Raw genomic sequence first — 22,475 nt, 5'->3', positions numbered from 1 at the left:
CTTGTTACGTGCATCCCTTTGTTAGTGGTGTCCCTTTTATGTTGCAGTCCCGAGCCAGTTTAGATTTTGTTTAGGAGACTGTACCAATGTTCAGGATCTTTCAAAAAATGTAGGATGATTGTTTTACTGTGTCCAACCTCAGCAGCAATGGCGCGCTGTGAAAGGCCTTGCTTATGCAGCTCGACGATCCGACCACGTTCAAGAAGAGACAGCTTCTTAGCTTTAGCCATCAGGAGGGCATGACCCAGTGAATGCCTGACAAAAATTGAACATTTTGAGCAGATTTTAGCTTTAACAGCCTTTGGTCTTTAACTTTTGATCAGGTGATTTTTTTTTTTTAATTACAAGTTCCAAATGTTTTTTGTCGCACTTTCCCCTTCTTGCTTTTGCATATTGTAGCTCTACTTAAACCTCATAAAGGTTCAAATGTGCAAAAGGTAAATTCTAGCAATTTTAAGATTTTGATCAGGTCTGTATTTTTAGGTAGTTGCCGCTTGGTAATAACAGAGAGTCTGTGATCTGACCTCAAAGTCTCCAGCCTGCAGTTTGGACTCTCCAGAAAACCACTCAGCAGTGCCACTCCTGAATCCTGCAGCTTGTTTCCACTCAGGTCCAGCTCTCTCAGATGAGAGGGGTTGGACTTCAGAGCAGAGGCCAGAGAAGCACAGCCGATCTCTGTCAAGCTGCAGTCCATCAAGCTGAATTGCAAAAAAATTAAACAATAAAAAAGAATGACTGAACTGAAGAAATTATCCAGTGTTTAATAACCTGTTTAAAGTAGCAGAAGTAATTACATTATTTTAAATACAAGAAGGATTAGTTTTCCTTGGGATGGCTGATAAATTATAATTGCATATTTAACATCAATTGATCCCGGACTGGAGTAAAACTGGTGCCTCACCTCAAAGTCTCCAGCCTGCACTGTGGACTCTCCAGAAAACCACACAGCAGCTTCAGTCCTGAGTCCTGCAGGTTGTTAAAGTCCAGGTTCAGCTCTCTCAGATGGGAGGGGTTGGCCTTCAGAGCGGAGGCCAGATAAATACAGCTCATCTCTGATAAACTGCAGCTCCACAATCTGGATCAAGTTCAAATTAGAGAATACAAATTTATAAAATGATCAAGATAACAGCAATCTTCTACCAACATCATGTCAGCATTAGAAGGATAAATGAGAGCCCCAAAAAGCACACCTGAACTTTAACACATCATTTACCTTTCTCAGACACTTGTAACTTCTGAGAGTATTTGAGAAATCTTCATCTTTCATTAACAAACAGCATGGGTTCAAAGTGTGGACCTGTGTAAGAAGTGGAGTTTTTAACTGTTGTGGCTCTGAAGACCAAAAGCAGACACACAGTGGTTAAGAGGAACCTTCAAGTCCCTAAAAGGAACCTCCTCAAACCAAATAGTCCCAGGTACTTAAGAAGTTAAACTGGCTTCAGAGAAGCACCAGGGACAGCCAGCTTTCCTTCTGTGTGAAGTAATCTCTTTGTAACACAAACAAATATAAAATGACTTCATAAGTTTATCCAAACAAACTTCAGCAGATTGAGTAATTCAGATCATCAACCCCAAGAGACTGAACTCAGTGTGAGACTGGAGCACCCTGCCCAGTCAAGCCCTTTCCTTTATTCCAGTACTATCCTCTACTCTAACCTGAAGAATATTTTTCAGGCCTTTTGCAGAAGACGTCTCCTAAAATGTGCGAATTAAAATGGAAAACAGACCTGAATGAAACCCAAACAAGAAAATGAATGAGCTTCAGTCAGTGAACTGACCTTAGAGTCTTCAGTCTGCAATGTGGACTCTCCAATCCTGCAGAAAGTATCACCCCTGAATCCTGCAGGTGATTGAAACCCATGTCCAGCTCTCTTAGGTGGGAGGGGTTGGACTTCAGAGCAGAAGCCACAGCTTTACAGTGAGTCTCAGAAAGATGACAGCCTGAGAGTCTGTAAGAAGGTGTGTTCGGTCAGGAACTCTCTCCTCATAGATTTGACCATTTATTGCCAAATGGATAGTGTTAAAGTGGCCGTTATAGCTCTCCTTTTCAGGGTTAGCCAAGTAGCCTGCTCAAGCTTTCCAGGGAGTGCATAGCAAACCTCCTAGATAGGTACATACAGATTAAATAGGACACATACAGATTAATAGGATACATACAGAGTCTTCATAGGAGAAGGCTGGGGTGGAGGAGGAAGTATTAAGACAGCAGCAGCAGCAAAGAGGTAGCAGGGATAAGAGAGAGTGAAGACAAGGTCTAAAATCACTGCCTTATGGTTAGTCGTGTGCTGTGATTGGTTGAGAGGGGTTGGGATTCAAACATCAGTTTGTCAGCTGATCACAGCCAAGGTTATAATAGTTCACTAAAACGAAACTAAAAACGAAAACTAAAATTCAAAATACATTGCAGGTAACTCTAATAAAAAACTAGAAAAGAAAACAAAAACGATGAGTTAACTAAAACTGTATCTTGTGTTCACAAAACTAACTGAAACTAACCAAAATAACAGACAATATGTCCTTAGCTATAATTTCTGACATTATTAATAATCTTAAGGATTTAAATTAATCTGACACATTTTCCCAACCAATTTTACAACAGTTTTCGCAGTTGTCAGGGCCGTACGGCACCATTATAGCGACTTACTGGGACATGCTTGTTTACTGCACTGACTGGCTGTGCGCTGTGCAGAGAACAAATGTAGTGGAGCAATGAATCGGAGCATCTGTAATGGTTTAATTTAATCTGAGTCTGACTTTATTGTTACAGAGTCCAAGTTTCTAATTATTAAAGCTCATATTATGTTGTTCTATATAGTTTATGTTTATATTATTTTTATATAATGTATGTTTATATTTTTTACATTTAGTTTATGTTATTTTCCTGTGTTTAAGGCAGCAGCCAACAGTTCAGTATCAGCATTAGCTGAGCAGTGAGCACTATGTTGAACTGGAAAATAAACAGTATGACAAAATATTTACTCTGACCTTTTTGAATCCTGCACCTGGTTTATAAGGTATGAAAAAACTAAAACTCAACTAAAACTAAACTAAACTAAACAGAAACTAAACTGAAACTAAGCTGTGTTGCAAAAATCAAAACTTAATTAAAACTAGAGTGCCCGCTGTAAAACTAATTAAAACTAAACTGTAATGGAAAATAAAATGTCAAAACTAAATAAAACTAAACCATAATGACAAATCCAAAACTATTATAGCCTTGATCACAGCTGGGTGTATGACTTCCGTGTCCTGCATTACCTTACACTAACTTTATTTACAATGAGAGAGAGGAGTCTTTAAACCATAATAAAAACAGACCAGATATAGTCTTGGATACAAATTCCTATCTTAAAGGTCACAGAGGCCGAAACATCTGTGTGAAAAAACACATTCAAGTTTATATCATAGATTTTTTATATTGTACATTATGTATTGAGCAGAGGCTCCCAATTTTTGAGCCTTCCCAAAATAAGATTCCTGGCAGGGCTTTACACCAGATTGTTTTTACAATCAGTTTTTTCAAACCAGAAGCAGTATTGTAACATTTTCGGTTCTGGGTTCCACCCCAAAATTTACGTTCTCAAGCTGGTACCAACAAGAAACCTTTATTCTTGAACCGGCTCATATAGTTCCATATCAGCCATAGGATTGTAAAATAGGTATAAAATTAGTATTTTCAAATGGGCTGTCATTTCCCTGAACTGAGGGCTATACATAGTCTGATCCATGAATAAATGTAACGCTGAAAAAAATCAATGTCACCACCCACATTGAACCATACCTTGTAGGTCTGGTAGCCCAGGTACCCATACAAAGGCCTGCCTTTGTTGCCTGCATGCCCCTCCTCCCAAATGAAACATCCCAAAGCACCACACCTGTGATTGGTCCACAGAACAGGATTTTGTTTTCTGCATTTTAAACATTTCCAGAATTGCTGATGCCGTTTTCTGTGCATAGAGATGTTGTCCATGTGTTGCTGCTTTGATTGGCGTACCATGTAAAGAGGACTAACCCTGTTGTCTCCGGCATGTAAATGGGTTATTCCAAATGTTCCCAAAACCCAAATATTGACCTTAACCTGAATATTGACTGCATGGTGACGTAGCCAGTGTTAAAGCAGAAGCAAAGCAGGGGCAGAAGCAGACAGTCGGACTTACTGAGCCTTCCTGCAGTTCCTCACAGCTGGGATCAGTCTCTTTTGTCCCTCCCTTGATGTGTTGTACTTCCTCAGATCTAACTCGTCCACAACCTTCTCTGACATCTGCAGCATGTAGGCCAGAGCAGAGCAGTGGATCACGGAGAGGTACCCCTCTGATCTGTTCTCTGACTTCAGGAACTCTTGGATCGCCTGATGAACTGAGCGGTCGTTCATCTCCATCAGACAGTGGAAGATGTTGATGCTCTTGTCAGGAGAGACCTCATCACTGTTCATCTCCTTCAGGTTGTTGATGACTCTCTGGATCATCTCTGGCCTGTTGTCTGTGTGGCCCAGAAGACCTCCTAAGAGTCTCTGGTTTGACTCCAGAGACAATCCATGAAGGAAGCGAACGAACAGGTCCAGGTGACAATTTTTACTGCTCAGAGCTTTCATCATAGCTCCGTCCAGGAGGTCTGCCAGAGTGGAAACTTTGTAGTTCCCCAGAAAGTTCTCCAGTCCTGCTGTGTTTTTGTGTGTGAAACGGTGGAAGACGTAGACTGCAGCCAGAAACTCCTGAACGCTCAGATGAACAAAGCAGTAGACTGTTTTCTGGAAGATCACACTCTCTCTTTTGAAGATCTCTGTACAAAGTCCTGAGTACACAGAGGCCTCTGTGACATCCAGACCACAGCGCTCCAGGTCTTCCTGGTAGAACATGATGTTACCTTCCTCCAGATGTTCAAACGCCAGTCTGCCCAGCTTAAGGAGAAGTTCTCTATCAGCCTCCATCAGCTCCTGAGGACTGGTCTGAAGACTGGTCTCATGACCCTTAGCGTACTTCTTCTTCCTCCTGTGAGTCTGAACCAGCAGGAAGTGTGAGTACATGTCAGTCAGGGTCTTGGGCAGCTCTCCTCTCTGCTCTGTCTTCATCATGTGATCCAGAACTGTAGCAGTGATCCAGCAGAAGACAGGGATCAGACACATGATGTGGAGGCTTCTGGTTTCTGTGATGTGTGAGATGATTCTGTTGGACTGATCTTCATCCCTGAACCTCCTCCTGAAGTACTCCTCCTTCTGGGCATCAGTGAAGCCTCGTACTTCTGTCAGCCTGTCCACGCATGAAAGAGGGATCTGATTGGCTGCTGCAGGCCGAGTAGTGATCCAGACCAGAGCTGAGGGAAGCAGATTCCCATTGATGAGGTTGGTTAACAGCACATTTACAGAGCACTCCTGTGTGACGTCAGACACACACTGAGTGCTTTTAAAATCCAAAGACAGTCTGCTTTCGTCCAGGCCGTCAAAGATGAACAACAGTTTACAGTCAGCCAGCGTCTCTGCTCTCAGCTTCTCTAATGTTGGATGGAAAACATGGAGCAGCTTGAGGAGACTGTAACACTTATGTCTGATCAGGTTCAGCTCCCTGAATGAAAGCAGAACCACCAGACTGAGGTCTTGGTTTTCCAAACCCTCTGCCCAGTCCAGAGTGAACTTCTGCACTGAGAAAGTTTTTCCAATCCCAGCCACGCCGTTTGTCAGAACCACTCTGATTGGTCCCTGCTGCTCAGGTAAGGCTTTGAAGATGTCCTGGACCTTGATGGGAGTGTCCTGGAGGATCTTCTTCTTGGAGGCTGTCTCCAGCTGTCCCACCTCATGTTGGGTGTTCACCTCTTCACTTGGTCCCTCTGTGATGTAGAGACTAGTGTAGATCTCTTTGAAGAGGGTTCTACTTCCTGCTTCCTCAGTTCCTTCAGTCACATGTTCACATCTTCTCTTCAGATGGAGCTTGTGTTCACTGGAAACCTCCATCAGATGATCACACACTGAAAAAATAATAATAATAAGGGTGAGAAGAAGACAGAAGGTTTGACAATACATAGTTTTCATGTCTTGGGACCTGGAAGAAGAATAAGTGTCACGATTTCTGATTTTTCTGTGTTACATAATTGTCTTAGTTGAAAGTAGCTTAACATTTTTTTTTTTAATTGAATGTCCTCTGGGGGACTTCCTTAAACAGAAAAAGGTCCTTTCTTCTGTCATTTTTCTATGTTCTTTTTCCTATGGAGCCCCAAAAGATTCATCATTAATCAAATAAAAATGTTTTGAAATAAATACCATTTTGAGAAATAACTGACGAACATGTAATATTGCCATTAAATTGTGAAATAAGGCAATGTTATTATGAAATATGTTTTATTATTTTTTAATATCGAATAATTATAAATTAATAATTCATTATGATCAATCTAAGAAGTCAATTTTTATTTCATAATGTTCTTCTCCACATTGGCCTTTTTATTTCATAATGTAATTTTTCAGTATAATGACTTGGCGTGTCAATCAAAGCACATAAGGCGGAGCCAGTTGAGTGATTGGCTGATGCTTAACACAGACACTGCAGCAGCACTTGCAGGATCGATTCAAACCTGAAGACATCACTTATACTGAGAAGACTGAAAAGCTGAAAACAGGAGTCATCAAGCTCTGCTCGAGCCTGATAACGAGCCATTCATTTGAATCAGGTGTGCTGGAGTCGGTAACATCTAAAACATGCAGGGCAGGGGGTCCTCCAGGACCAGGGTTGGGTAACACTGGCATAAGCAGATAGGTGTACAGTCTTACTTCGTTCAGGACTGGTCTGAGGCCCAGATCCATTTCTGGGTCTTTTTCCACACTGGGGACATGAGGAGTCTCCCGGTAAGCCGGACTGGTCCCGGTATGAGGTGAGACACTGTCCACAGAACAAGTATCCACAGCTGGTAGAAACTGGATCCTTTAGGACGTCCTTGCAGACGACACAGCAGGACTGCTGCTCCTCCTCAGAAAAAGGACCCATCCTCCTCTTCCTGTGTGACAACACTTTGTATTTTCATGATTTGTTGACTCGCGTTGAAAAATACCAACATTTAGTGCACAGTATCCAGAAAAAATTACAGTCAGAGGGAGGTTAAAGTTTAAAGGTAGAGTCTGGAGGGTTTTCCTAAAAATACAATGTCGACTTTCATAGGAATAATCCTGCTCAGTCGTCTTCTACAGGCCTTTATACATGTGTGTCAGCATCAGTGTCTGCCTCAACCCCCTCCTCAGGCTACATGTTGATGTTTTGGTTGTACCGTGATGCTTGTTGTTGGAGAGTAAACGTGGTTACACCAGCCAATCACAGAGGGTCCAGGATTTACATTTATTTTTCATAAACTCAGTATCAGATGTTAAAGCTGTTTATTGTTTAATTGTAAGATGTGCATCAAACTTCCAGCTGCCGTCAGGTTAACTTTCCATTATGACAAACGGCTTTAATCTGAGATGAGATCATCAGATGTGACGGGACAGTTATTATAGATACAAATGTATATGCTGGTTCAGACGGTTACATTAAATAGTGATTGCTGTGATTGTTTATTGCATTAAAATGTGCCTGACACTCTGGAAACCTGCATCTGAGGCTTTGTTGACGTGAGCGCACATGTGCGTCACCAAATAACAGCCGTGGAGGGTGCGCTCCGCTTTGCGCCGAGAATAGACCAGGTTGGAGCTGGCAAGCTTTCAGCGCACTTTCTGCACTGTTTTTGGCACGAAATTGTCACTGCGCCAACATGAATCTGCCGACACCTCCCCCTGATGCGCGGTCAACTACCCCTGGCGCGCTGTCACACCCATCTCTGGGCGGACGGTCTACCAAATTGTCAAATTTGTAGCCCACGGCGGTGCACCACACAAAATTAACACTGTGCGGGGTGTGCCAGGCTTGCACCCCCTGCGCTGCGCCATGAAATTAGAGCCCTAAATCACGATTCCAATATCATGGAAGCCTGTTTCTGCTACTGAATGTAAATTGGAAAAGTGGAAAAAAAAGTTGAGTCATAATTATGAGATACTAAGCCAATTTGGAACTATCTCTCCCTATATCTGAAGATTTGCTGCACACAGCCAAGACAACACGCACATGCACCAGACAAAGCCCCAAAAGCATACAGAACAGAATGTCCACACAAAACTATCAAAAATCCATGTAACTCTGGGGCCTTTTCTACAGTCTCATTATTATGTCTTACTATCTCTTTATTATGACTTAGTATCTTATAATTATGACTCAGTATCTCTTTTAGTGATCTCTTTTTTACCGGTGGAAATGGGCTTCCATACAATATTGCTAAAAAAAAAATGGCAATGAAATTATTTTCCAACATCGTTCAGCCCTACAAGTCAGGTGCACGGCCCTCGAGTCTCTCCTATAAAGGGATGTGATGTTACAGGTGGTTGCTGGGCTAGTGAGTGTGTTCACATAGTCACGCAGGGAGGCAGTGGGTGTGCGCTGCTGCTGGCACTGAGCCAGAGGAGGAGCTCAGTTTGAATGTTGTGTTTACTGGCAAGCAACAAAAATTCCTGCAGACCCTACCTTTAAGTAATTCAATTCAAAAAGTGAATTCCTTTTCAGCCGAACTTGGTTCCTGCCAACAGCGCCAAGAGTACCAAAACCTGGTTAATTGACCTTTATATTACTGTGCTTAGACATGAGACCCAAGAGCCCCATGTTGTTCACTTTTCGTATCAAACTACTACAACAAATTAACTTGGACACTTTACTTTAATTTATTCAGATGTACTTCTACTACAGGCAGATTTCTGCTGAATTTTCCAAAAATGTTTAAGACAGCATGTATAAAATCAGCTTCAGAATCTTACTTGGTAACTGAGGGTCCAGGTCCATTGCTGAATTCAGGAGGTACACCTTTAGACCAGTCACTCTTCACAGATGGACAGCTGGGTCCAGCTGGGTCTGCTCTGAGTCCACTGAACTGAAATCTACAAAGACAATCCCTTTTCTAATAAGACGCTATACCATCTGATAACTGTGTAATACATGTTTCAATTGCTTCACCTTAAACAGCAGCAGGGTGAAGTCTGTTTGGCTCTGCTTAGGCCCAATCACAACTTCTACACATTTTTTAAAATCTAAATCCACGGAGCGCATTGTTCTTTATAACATTGACCGCTGGCTTACTGAGTTGTCTCACTTGTTAACTGAGGGACCAGGTCCATTGCTGAATTCAGGAGGTACACCTTTAGACCAGTCACTCTTCACAGAGGGACAGCTGGGTCCAGGAGACTCTTCTCTGTGTCCATTAAACAGAAACCTGAAAACACCAACATGGTTTTATTCAGCTTCTTGAAATCTTTTAAACGTTACCTGATGTCACTGCTGAGAAAAAATATTTGTGGTTAACATCAGACGTTTAAATTCCATGACATATCCTGTTTGTCTAAACTTGTTGAAGTACAATCACTTCATTCTTGTAGCAGACTCACTGAGTTAGCTGAGTTAGCCCATTCACTAAATGCAGGGTAATGCTTTCTGCACAAACATGAGGTGCAGAAATGAGGCCCACAGAGTCAGCACAAGAAAACACATGTGGCTTTTATACTTTATAACACCTCCAAGTAAAACATGTTTACTACATGTCCCAAAACTGCAGGGGGCAGTGTAACGCAAACCTACATCTACCACAGTGCTAAACTAGAGTGTAGTAAGTTGTTCACACTATAACACTGTGAGTGTCCACCAGAAACCAAATGTACACCAAGACAAAAATACACTCAAAAAAGGAACATTGGTGTTTGTTCAATCAGCATAAATAAAACATGTAGCTTCTACTAGATTATTTCATGTTCAGTGGTTAAACATGATTAAATCATGTTGTTTCAGCATGATGTGCAAAATTGTTAAAACAACTAGATCACTTTATGTTAACTCAACCTAATTGGTTTAAGTAGGAATCCCATCTGCAACACCTCTCCAGAGCAGGAGGTGGCAGTAATGTGCAATAGGCCCTATTCATCAGAGAGCAGAGCCAGAGGATAACCTGCACTGTAAAAAGGGAATCTTTGATCAGTTGAAGTGATGTAATTTTTTTAACCAATCCATCTTCAATCTCAATATTTAAGTTAAGGTTTCCAATGTATTTTTGTGGATCATATAAACTTGAAACTCTGTATTGCTTCAACTAATAAAATAAGTAGTTGGACCAACTTAAATAATTTAACATGGGTTTTAGTTGTGATCTCTTAGGAAATTTGAGTAAAATCTACTATGTGTACTTGAGTTACAACAACAAATGTTATTAAATTGAAATAACTTAAAGATACCATGTACATCAAGATTAAATAAATTATCTAGAGCTAGATAAAGATATTGCGTGCAACTGCTAAAATTAATAAAATTGGGTAAATTCAACAAAACTTTTTTTTTGTGAACTAATAAAAATAAGTAGTTGGACCAACTTAAATTAATTAAATCGGTCACACCTAAATTAATTAAGTTCTTTGAAATGAAATTAACAAGTTCATTTAACACAACTTAATAAGTCAAATAAATTAAATATTTTAATTCTTCTCACATCAATGTTTTGCATTAATCCAACATACATTTTTAAGTTTCAACTCAATAATCTGCGAAACCCAAAAGGAAAAACCGTGGGTGAGGAGGGAACACTGTGGATATGAGACCCTGAAGCACATTAAGATACCACGTGGGTATAGTGTGTCTGTGCTCCATGGCATGGACCAGCTGCCTGTCTGTGGTCCACTGCACTGGCTGGATGTCTGTGCTCCACAGCATAGGCTACTTGGCTGTGCCCCATGGCATTGGCTGCCTGGCTGTGCTCCACGGCATAGGCTGCTTGTCCTGGCTGCCTGGCCGTCTGCGCTCCATGGCATAGGCTGCTTGTCCTGGCTGCCTGGCCGTCTGTGCTCCACGACAGTGAGGGCTCCAATTAAAATAGTCTCAGTAATGGTAATTTGAATATAACTGAAGACAAAACCCAGTTTGTCATTTCTGATCATAATTTTAGCTTATCATCACATCTCATTTATTTACATATAAAATATCAAACATACTTCAAGGTACACGGTCCATGACACAGATAGCAGATCCATGCCATGTGGAGCACAGAAAGCCTGTGCCCTTGGCCGGTGAACATCTCAATGTACAGCTGGGTCTAATATCCACTGCACTCCCTCCTCAGTCATGGTTTGAAATGAGTCAATTCAATAAATCAATACAATTTAGTTTGATGAACATGGGTTTAGTTGTGATCTCTAAAGAAATTTGAGTAAAATCTACTATGTCAGGGATGTCAAACTCGTGCCATGGAGGGCCAAGAGGCTGCAGGTTTTCTTTCCAACCAAGAACTCCACCAGCTGATTCCACTGATTAGCCCCTGCTCTCTGCTTGAAGGTGAGGTAATCAGTGGAATCAGCTGGTGGAGTTCTTGGTTGGAAAGAAAACCTGCAGCCTCTTGGCCCTCCATGGCACGAGTTGAACATCCCTGTACTATGTGTATTTGAGTTACAACAACAAATGTTATTAATTTGAAATAACTTAAAAAGATAACATGTACATTAAGATTAAATGAATTATCTAGATCTAGATAAAGATATTGCGTGCAACTGCTAAAATAAATAAAATTGGGTTAATTCAACAAAACATTTTTTTCAGTGTAGAAGGGTATATTTTTGAGCAGTTAAAAACATTTTTACACCCTGGTTCGGGCTGAAAAAAAAAGAAATGTTGTTCCAAAAAGCCAGAAGAAATATTGGAATAATCCTGACACAAAACCACCGTTACATTTTCTGTAAAGTTTACAGACATTCCTCAACCTTTAAAAGGACATATCTGTAAATAACAGAAACTTTCCTGTAAAAGTTTTTAGAGTAAAATGAGTCATTTTCTGGTGCTGCCTGTAACTTCACAGCATTCTGGGAATAACTTGCAAGCTGTAGCTACGTTAAACAGCTGGGAGAGGCTAAAGTACTTGGAAAATTTGGACACAAACTGATGAATGACCCACAAGAAGAAAGTATTTCCACAAGAGAAGCAGTGAGTTATGTTTGGAAGTTGTGTGGTTAGAAAAGAATGCGGCCCAGCTCAAACAAAGGGTTACTGTTAAAATATAACAATTACTGAGGGGACAGGACACAGCAGCAGACTCCTGACAGTGATCCTCAGCTGTAAACTGTAAATTACTATTATCTTGACATGCAATGAAAATAGTAAATGACAAAAAAAACCTTTCGACTTTTCTGTTTTACAAAATAAGTCCATCTCCTTTGTGCTCTGTGTGAGGGCATAACTGAATTAAGTGACAGGTGGTCAGCATTGCCAATACTGCCCCTGAAAAAGATGGGCTTTAAAACTCTATCAGAAACAAATGTGTGACATCCCAAATACTGCATTCTTATATTACACAGTCTATAATCATGACCAGAGGCCTGTACTACCAAGCTGGATTTTCTCTTCGCGAGGTAACTTCAGGCTTCACCCTGGATTTTCCTCCGACACTGGTTCACTTATTACCACAGTAACTTATGCTGAACAGCTAACCTGCAGAACGGTCTGCCCATTTCTGGAAGATCCTGTTAAAGTTGTCCTGGATGATGTGTTTGAGTTCTCAGTATTTCTAAGATAACTGTCTGCTCCTTCAGGGTAAAGCAGAGTCCTACACTGGGTCGGGTATCCGCGATTACCCGATGGGTACCCGCAAAAACAGCTGATTTGAGGGTGGTTTTAAAAAAAAAAAATTTCCCAGGTTCGGATCTGGGTGGAAAAAATAACATGGGTCGGGTCGTGGATTTTAGTTTGACACATCAAAACTAACATTAAATAGTAATAAATACAATAAAATAAAAACCTAAGTTGTAAGCTGGTTGTAAGGCTGTGACCACATAGACTGTAAAAAAACATGGACCTCATGTGGCTGGGCTCAATGGCAGCGCCCTGACGGGGGATATTCTGGCTTCATATCCGTGACATGGAGGAAGACTGAGCCACGCTATCCAGTTCTTATGGTCCATGGTTGTGACATGATCACGGCTCGTACCTGCTGAGCGTCGCTTAAGTCTGGACAGAAAGTAAGTCTACTATTACACATGTAAAGGTCCTTTTAAGAGATTAAAAGTTTAAAAGCAATAAAAAGGAAAAAACGAGTGATTTAACAGTTGTATGTGAGAAGATCACAGAGGGTTGATGATGGAGCTGAAGTCAGGCTTTTATTGGAAGAGTTGCTTCATTCAGGTGCGTTGTTGACTCACTGGCATCTGAACTATGGCGATATACTGTTCAATTTTCAGACAATATGACCAAAAATGATTACTTTAAATAAGGTTAAGGGTCGGGCTGCGGGTCGTGTTTCAACGGGTCGGATCAGGTTGCGATACTAATCAGGCTGATGCGCAGGTTTGCGGTTCGGGTGCGGGTTTGTACGTCCCCGGGTCGGGGCGGATCTTGAAAATTGGACCCGTGCAGGACCCTGGGGTAAAGTAGGCTGCTCTGCAGGGTTTCTTCTGTTTCTCCCTGTTTGTAATTGGTCAGACACTGCAAAATCCACCCCTTTGTTTTGAGCCCACACTGATCAGGACTGTTGAAACCCTGGGTTCACTTACTGAGTTCATTTCCATCTTGGTAGTATGCCTTATCAGGACTGCTAATGTCTGGCTAAATCAACCCAAATAACAGAGGGGGATCCTGAATGTGTTAATTCCACTTCGGCTCCAGGACTAATGTTAATAATTTAACTCAATTTTTAGATTTTTAAAAGTTTTTTGTGTGTCAAAATGGGCAGATTATAATCTATTGAATTAAGTCTAACACTACATGTTTCTATCAATAAATCATCCATACAAAGATATTTGTGTCAACTCGTTTATGCCTGGATGGTAGGGATGGGTACCTAGTTAGGTACTTTTATAGGTACCAACAGAATTCTGTCAAAACTACCAGGTAGTGATCCACACAAAGTTAAAAGGTACCATTTTAAGGTACCTATAAGTAGGAGGTACCCATCCCTACTGGATGGTGGTGGAGGTGTAGGGTCACTGAGTCGTCTTACTTTGTATTTGAGGGTCTAGGTTCAGTAGGGAAGAACAGAGGTTCAAATCTGGACTGGTCACTTTTCACAGACAGACAGCTTGGGCCAGAAGACTCTTCTCTGTCCTCTTCCTGCAGATAAACGCTCATGTTGTTGTCTGAATCCAGTCTGAGAGGTTAAACAGAAAGACCCTGTGAGAGCTCAGCGCACAAGAACCAAGGGAGACAAGTTTGTTTGTGAGTCACACCCTGAACTCAGAGAGCCAAGACACACACACACAGATCCTCACACACGCAGACAATAGAGAGAACTGTTAGATTAAGACTCACCACACAGATGCTGGCTTGAATCTGAAGGAAATACCTTCACTTCCAGAGCCCCCTCCCTTCCCACTTCTTGTAAACCAGATGATCAGTGTTGCTCCCCCTCTTACAGAGGTGCAGCCTGACGGCTCAGCTCAGAGATCAGTAGGAAGCTCTGACCACCAACCCCTCAAGTGGCCTGATCATGGAAGTCTTAAAGCCACACAGGTCCTGAAAGCTACATAAAGAGTTAGTGAAGCTGAATAGGGGGTTACAGAATTTGGGCACAGAATGCAGTAAAACATCTCTCTACATGCCTGTTCCATCCTCTCTGTCTAACTTCACCCTTTGCTGAAGTATGTACACATTCTTCCTTTAGGAATTTGAAAACTGATCTCATCTGAATAAACTGGGTGGATGTTCCTGAGTAAACACTGGCTTCACAGAGCCCATGCTCAGTAAAGCAGGACGGAGAAGTTTCTGTGAATAGGGTAGAAAAAAATCAGCAAGAAAACAAATTCAGGGTCTCTTGGTAAGTTATCTAAAGTCTCTGTCATGTCAGCTCTAGTTTCATTACTTTAGTAACCGTCCATGACATGTGGAGCACAGACAACCTGTGTCTACATCAGAACAACTTCTCAATGTACAACGGGGCCTCATATCTACTGGGTTCCCATCTCACCCATGGCTACAAGGGTTGCGGAATATACAATAGTTATCATCTTTGAATGATACATTTGGCCCTCTGTATGATCAATAATCCCTGAAATAGGTAATGTGTACGATAATTTGACTATTCTCAAAATGTGTAGATGAAACTGGCCTGCCTCAGTCTATGAGGCATTTCTTTGTGAACCCTGAAGGCATCTTTTACCGACAGTTGTAGTTGGTTGAGGCATGAGTTACACACCATTATCACAGTGATGCTAAATCACACAATGCCAGTGTTTGTATTTTCAGCACTCTGGGCTCCTGCGTGTCTCTGTGCAGAAGTTAGACTTTTTCGAATGAAAGCGACCTTGAAATTTTCAACTTGAAAAGGACCATGGGATGGGACAAGGCTGCTAAAATGACATGACATGTTGGCACGAAGACACGCCAAGCATAAACCAAGCCTTACTTAAAATATATGTAGTGGGTGCAAGTTCTTACCTCGTTTTTATCTTTCTCATTTTCACTGATGATTTTAACCCCTAGTGTGCATTATTCAGGGATAATTCTGAACGGGACACTTTTCACAGACAGACAGCTGGGGCCAGAAGACTCTTCTCTGTCCTCTTCATGTAGACAAACGTTCATGTTGAGGTATGAATCCAGTCTGAGAGGTTAAACAGAAAGACCCTGTGAGAGTTCAGCACACAAGAACCAGGAGAGACATGTTTGTTTGTGAGTCACACCCTGAACTCAGAGAGCCGAGAGAGAAACATGCACACTCACACACACACAGAGACAGTAAAAACAAAGCAGGCAGGACCCATGCGTCCCTGTATTAATCCAACTGCTGAAGTCATTTCAGTTTACAGAGAGAAAACTTAATCAGATGTTTCAGTTTAATTATAGAAACATTAGATTAACACTCACCGCACAGACGCTTGCTTGAATCTGAAGGAAAATACTTTCACTTCCAGAGCCCCCCCCTCCCTGCCTGCCTTTTTTTATGAATAACAAGATCAGTGTTGTTCCCCCTCCTCCCCCCTCGTACAGAGGGCCAGCTGGATGACCCAGCTCAGTTCGTGAATTGTGAAACAGCTCTGGGATCTGATCAGTTTACAAGAAGCTCCGCCCACTGTCTGCCCTCAGACCAATCAAGTGTCCTGATCATGGAACTCAGTTGGGGATTTCCCTGATGTCAACGCAGATACATGGATGACTAGGAGACAAATCAACTGCAGCCATTGCGTGGGATTTAATCAGAAAATACAGCGCACACCACGACTCTGGACAGACCTAGACAGACAGTCAGACAGACAGACAAACTTTTTCTTGCTCTTGAATCCTTTCAGCAACGTCACTGTTTACCTGTTTTGGTCAGCTCATCACTATAGTGATAAACCCCTCTTAGGGTGAGGGGGTGGCAAGTAGGAAGGAGGAGCGAAGAGAGGGACTTTGGAAAAACAGGAGAGGAAAAAGAGACTGCTCTATTAGCCTATGAGCTAGTTTCACACTCTCAGCTTTTGATGTTTTGGACACTCCTCCAGCTATTTTTTAGGTCTGTTTAATCCAGTGGCCAGACCAGACACAAATTGGCGAATTCAAACGTGCGCCGCGTTTAACCCCCGAGGCCAGACGATGGACTATTTTGACAAGTTGAGGGGCGAAGCCTCGACTCCCCAACTCATGTTTCTGGAGGTCACCCTTGGGGATAATGAAAGGGTCATCGAAAGAGAGGACCGCAGAGAACTTCCATCTTTCCCCTGGCTCTGCCACTGCCTTGCTTCTTTTTTCCTGCTCCTTCCTCCTCTCTTTCAGGTCGGTGTCCCTGAGGCTCTTCCATCTTTTACGACAAAACTCCACAGAGGAAAACACAGTCAGACTCAGTGATGACCCGTGCTGGTAAATCCAGCTGGAAACAAACATTTACAGAACTTACCTTCAACACCTGTCTCCTCAGCAACTTTCACCCAAGCCTGCTGCTTTTTTTCCAGTCTCCGTAGAGTACACACGTTGTATCGTTTAATTCTGAATGATGACACACCGCACGTATCAACTTCTCCTGGTTATTTCAAAAAAAGAACGCAGAGCTTTGAGAAAACTTGTAATAGGTTCTGTCCAGTGCTTTGGTCATAACTAAATCATCACAAATCTCATTTGAGATTTAATTTTGCTTTGTCACATTTTAAACGTTGATGTTCAGACTAAAGGTGTACAGGTTTTCAAACTGCTGCATATCTCCAGTCTATTCCACTTTCTACTTTTCTTTTTTTTTTTTTTTTTTTTTTTAAACTTTTCTTATTTGTTAGCTAGTCTAGTGTATCGTGCTGTTCAACGCCCTGTTCAAAAAATAGCACAAGATCTTAACGAAACTTGCTAAAAAAGAATAAAAGATACTTAATTTATCCCCTACAGAAAATTCAGGAGGAGTCACAGGACAGTCAATGTGAAAAATAAAAGTAAGAAAGTGTATAGAAAGTGCAAAAAAGTCCATAAGAAAATAGATGATGACAGCTTGTCCATCATTGTCCAGTTCAGCCAGTCTCCACCTCCACAGGGTCCAGGACTGAGCTTCTTCAGCAGTCTGTTCAGTCTCTGTCTCCTGGATCCTGTCTGCTCACAGCAGGTGAAGCTCTTCCAATGTGGGATTGGTGTCTGATGTTAGCTCCATTAGCCATGTCTGTGAATAGCATGATGCTACTCTGGCCTCTGGTATTCCCTCTGTTGCTGGGTTAGCATGGCTAGCTTGTCCATCTTACTGGAGATAGACTTTATGTTCCCAATAACGATGGATGTGTGGACAGGTCCATGTCATCCCCTCTGAGCTCTCATCTCAGTACCAGCACATCGTCTTCACCTTGTTGGGAAACAACAGGTCTTGCACCGGTTAGCATTAACATGTTACAGGCTGCTAACAGCTAATTTCACATGAAAACAATGCAGCCATGGTTACATGTAGAATCTCCAGACAAACACAGGAGAAAAGTAGTAAAAAATAGAGCTCAGATGGCCTAGTGGTTTAGGTCGAGGTCATGAGGTTGGCCCTCGTGCAGTTGGCACGGGTTCCAATCCAGCGTGTGGCCTCTTTCCTGCATGTCACTCCCCACTTTCGCCCTGTTTTCTCCACTATCCACTGTCCTTTCTCCTATACAATGAAAAGCATAAAAGTCCCCAAAAAACAACTTAAAATAAATAGTAAAAATAACACGGAAGACAAAACCTCATTTGGTGTCCATGGCCAACAAATGAGCCGTCAAAGAAATGACCTCCAAATGCTAAAATGATGAAAAAGAGCCAAAAAAAATTAACAAGAAACAGACAAAGAAGAGAGAGCTGCTGCAAAGGCAGCCACAACAGGGCGGCGCCTAGCAACTAGAAATGAGGCAACTATACCTAAGGATCCCTGAACTGGTTCATAGACTGGTTGAGAGGGGAGGGCCTCAAACACCAAGGTTTGCCCATTGCTTTTCACCTGACAGGCCTCCAGAGGGCTAGCCAATCAGAGAGAAGGGGGTTTGTGGAGTGGGAACTTTAAAGAGACAGCTGCTAAAGTAGTGCTTCAGACAGAAGCTGAAATTAGAGTTTTCTCTAACATCAGCGAGAGAAATATTGGGATTATAGTGAGCTGTTAGTCATGTAAAGCTTCTACAGGAGCACCAGAGGGACAGAATAAAGATTAAAGAATAAGCACAGAACCCCCTCTTTAATAAATTGAATATCAGTGGTATGATTATTGAATATTGTCTTTAAATTTTTCTAATTCTTGAGCTCAACATCCATCAACGAATAAATGAAAATGAGATCTTTGCAAATATTTGTGAAAGTTGTAAATAGTATTTAAAGCTCCTACTCACTTGATGCTATAGTTTTCATTTGTGAATGTTTGAGTTGGTGTGTGTGTGCAGAAGTCCAGACCCATGCACTTACATAATCAGTTCAAAGCCCTCCCTTCCCTCTCTGTGTTCATGCCAAGCGAGGCGCTGCATGAGGAAACGGGCGTCTTGCAGTGCCAAGTCTGCCTGAGGAAGAACCTGTGGGAGAGAGGAGATATTTGGCTTGGAAATGATGCTCAAATGAAGGAGTATTGATGTGTGGCGCTGCCAGGGATTGCTGGAAGAGGGTGGAAAAGGGCAGCTCAGGTCCTCTGATTTACCAGCTGTTAGAGGATATTTATTTACTGAAGCACATTTCTGAGGTGGGAGATTGTAGGGTGGAGAGAGTGGATGGAGCCCTCATATATTTATAGATGTGGTTTTAATCAAATACAGGCGTTCACTGCCAATCGAGCAGATAGTGTGATGCTCATACACTGTGTGACAGTTACAGTAAGCTCCTAATGGATTCATGTTGGCTCTCTATAAGTGATAGATCTGCAGGTACAGCTCTGACCTGCTCAGTATGAACACGTCCTGAGTGAGCCTCTGTGGTGATTTGGCACAAAATACAATAACTGTCTGATCGTCAGTGTTTGAGGTGTGTAGTACAGATGCAAGGTGGTATGCAAGCACAACTCACAGAAAAATAAAGGAAGGAGACAAACCCAGCAAATTTGATTGTCCCCACCACAAAAAAAAAAAAAAAAAAAATCTACTTCAAAATTTAGGATATCAAGCCTATAATAAAGGCTTCCAACAGACAGGTCACACAACGGACTAAGCAGAAGCTCAGGTATTCATCATGGTAACATGTTTGATCAGAGTCATTACAGCGCAGACTCACGAACAGCTGTTAGAGCTGACTGACAGATGATCCAGAGGTGATCAGCTGATGCTGTCATCAATGAAACACGTCGCTTCATGTGACGCTCCGGAGGAGAGGACGTCTCATTGCTTTAAAAACAAATCTCCTCTATCCTCTCTCCTCTCCTCATTTCCTCACGTCTCTCCATCATCTCTGGTGGGAGGGACTAAGACGCAAGTGAACGACTCAAGAGGAGGAAGGAAGGATGGAACTTTAGAGGTGTGAGACGCACCCACAGAGTGCAGCAAGTGAGCGCCTGAGCAGGTGAACATAGTAGAAGTTGGAGGGAAAAAAGATGATCGTAAAGCCAAACGCCACAGCCCCAGTGTAGAATTCGCATGCCCACCTAAAACACAAGCACACAGGGTATTTGAAATTTTTTGGTATCCCAATTATTTTAGTATAAAGAATACTCATGAGAAGTAAAATTTCATTCAACTTGAAAGGGTGTATTACATTATTATGTTACAGTATAATATCATTATATAAGTGGTTAATTTAGTCTCAAAATAATTTTATTTATTGTCAATAAATGAGGGACAACATATCTTCTAGCAGCATTTGTTATGGACCCAGGCCTAGTCTTGATGTTGAGTTTCTATTAATAATATGAATTTCTTTTAGTTTTACCAGGTCTTGACCTGTACATACTCAGACTGCTACTCATTAGAATTGTCCTTTTGAATTGTCGACTACTAACGAAAATGACAGAAAGCCCAAACATAAATTGTGCATTTGGTGACATCAATATCAGTTTCAGTTCAGAGCCAGTATGTAAACCTTTCAGGACAAACCTGTGAAGGCAATAAGAGCTTCCCGGAAAAGTCCAAAGAGCTGCTACATGTAGCACATCATGTAGGTCAGAAATCAGACAATTGTTGTTAATTTATCTATAAAATAAAAAGTAAATTTTAATTTTACATGTGTACACGTTCAAGTATTTTTTTTTCTGAGTAGCATTTTAATTCATCTTTTTCGGTAACATACTCTTTCAGCTGTTTGCACCTCCCAACCTTAGCTTGAAAAGACTGCTGCTGATTTTATTTGACTGCCTCTCTGCTTACATATTTAGCCTCTAACTGAATAAAGTGGTGTTTATGTTGGCCTTGTCATGTTGTCTTGTTAAATGTTCTGCCCTCAGTGCATTTCAGAGAAAGTCTACAGGCTACAGCATATTAAAAAAAACAAGAAGATATTTTCCTGGAAAGCCTTTTGTGTTTGTTCTGAGAAAATGATCCCACAAAACCACAAAACTGCTTTACAGGCTGGTGTAGAGACAGGCTGCAGACACCTCAAAAAGGGTCATATGCTTGGGGTACGTGTTGTCCTTTCATCCTCTTCGTCTTCATCGTCTTCACAGATTCATTCAGTTTTATCTCTTAACTTTTCCAAAATTCATCTACACCACAAAGTATCTCCAATATGCAGACAACATCTCTGATTTTATATCTCTCTTTTTTAAAAGAACAAAAAAAAAAAAAAGAAGAATCTCTTTGGGTTCCTGTCATATTTGAAACAATACAGTACCAATGCCCGGTGGCAATCAGTATCCGGACTCAACTGTACCAATTTTCAGTACTTTTTTGTGTTTATGTGGTAAAAAAACACATCAATTTGTTTAATAACAATACATCCATCCATTTTCTGAACCGCTTATCCTGTTCAGGGTCACCGGTGGCTGCAGCCTATCCCAGCTGTCATTGGGCGAGAGGCGGGGTACACCCTGGACTGGTCGCCAGTCAATCACAGGGCTAATAATAATACGTATTTTTTTCAATTTATCATAATTATTCTTCAATATATAACCTTGCAATGCTGTGTTCATGTCCAGCATGGACAAATCTCCTACTCTTCCACTCCCTCACAGTCACAAGGATGCATTTAGGTACCTAAACATGGCACCTTTTGATTTTACATGAATCCGAACCTGGTACTTTTGAAGGAATTTGGTTGGTACCTAAATAAGTACCTAATTTGGTACCCATCCCTAGCTGTGGGAATTACAGAGCAGTGCAGTCTTCCTACTCCTCCTTATGTTCTTGTACGCTGGGCCACAAATTCTCATCCACATCACAACAAAGATCTTCTCTGTCCACAAAAAGTCTGAATGACTGAGGACACAGTTGTTCTTCCAGCTTTTAGCTGCATCCTTCAACCAACCTGGGCCACTGTAACCCCATGATGGAGAACATGGTCCACATGTTTAACAGATCTTTATTTTCCTTTACAGGAAATGTGTTTCCACTGTCTGTACAGAGAAAAGTACACAGACATACTTACCTTACTTTGAGATGAATTAACCTTTGAGCTTTTTATCTTTATTATTATTATTATTCTACTATTTATTGTTTCATTTAACTTATCTGTTGTTTTAAATTATTTTCATTAACATTTGTTTTAATTGATCTTGGAAATTAAGCCTGTACAGCACTTTGGCCAACTGGGGTTGTTTTAAAATTTGCTATATAAATAAAGTTTGGCTTGACTTAACTTGACCTTTTTCAGAAAACTGGTTGATCATTGGATGATCTGATGCTTCACACATTTCCACTTGTTAGAGAAAGTCAAGATTGACCAGGGAGCAATTTACCAATCCAGACAGATGTAGAAAAAAAGTCTAAAGGAATTGTGTGGAAAGATGTTTGACATATTATGGAAACTTGTCCAACCTTTTTGCATGTTAACACTTATGTGATGAACTCATGACTAAATGTTGTGGAGGGTGGGACTATTCAACAGAGACCCATTTTGATCAACATGACAAAAGCAACTGATAATGTAGGA

At 41.4% G+C, this 22,475-nt stretch overlaps 1 protein-coding gene across 1 annotated transcript; it reads right to left on the bottom strand.

Moving 5' to 3' along the window:
- Window positions 1-1,765: 1,765 nt before the first annotated feature.
- On the bottom strand, window positions 1,766-14,360 carry LOC141793256 (protein NLRC3-like). The gene is made up of 6 exons (XM_074673785.1): window positions 14,020-14,360; window positions 9,151-9,270; window positions 8,819-8,938; window positions 6,758-6,981; window positions 4,158-5,958; window positions 1,766-1,949 (listed from the first exon to the last, which is right to left on the bottom strand). The coding sequence occupies exons 1-6, from the start codon at window positions 14,145-14,147 to the stop codon at window positions 1,766-1,768; spliced, it is 2,577 nt and encodes an 858-aa protein (XP_074529886.1). The 5' UTR covers window positions 14,148-14,360.
- Between the last annotated feature and the right edge of the window lie 8,115 nt (window positions 14,361-22,475).

The sequence above is a fragment of the Halichoeres trimaculatus genome, unplaced genomic scaffold, assembly GCF_033239565.1.
Source record: "Halichoeres trimaculatus isolate MK-OKI-2021-1 unplaced genomic scaffold, fHalTri1.1 fHalTri1_scaffold_7, whole genome shotgun sequence".
Lineage (NCBI taxonomy): Eukaryota > Metazoa > Chordata > Actinopteri > Labriformes > Labridae > Halichoeres > Halichoeres trimaculatus.
The sequence above is the reverse complement of the archived record's forward strand: the minus strand, read 5'-3'. Positions and strand labels throughout refer to the sequence as shown.

Bases quoted from the DNA above. Each gene is read 5' to 3' on its own strand.
- LOC141793256 (XM_074673785.1), bottom strand. From the start codon at position 14,147: ATGAGCGTTTATCTGCAGGAAGAGGACAGAGAAGAGTCTTCTGGCCCA. The intron at 8,939-9,150 runs GTGAGACAACTC...TTGTCTTTGTAG, and splicing joins CCTGGTCCCTCAGTTAACAA to ATTTCAGTTCAGTGGACTCA. The intron at 1,950-4,157 runs GTAAGTCCGACT...ACCTTCTTACAG, and splicing joins AGGAACTGCAGGAAGGCTCA to ACTCTCAGGCTGTCATCTTT.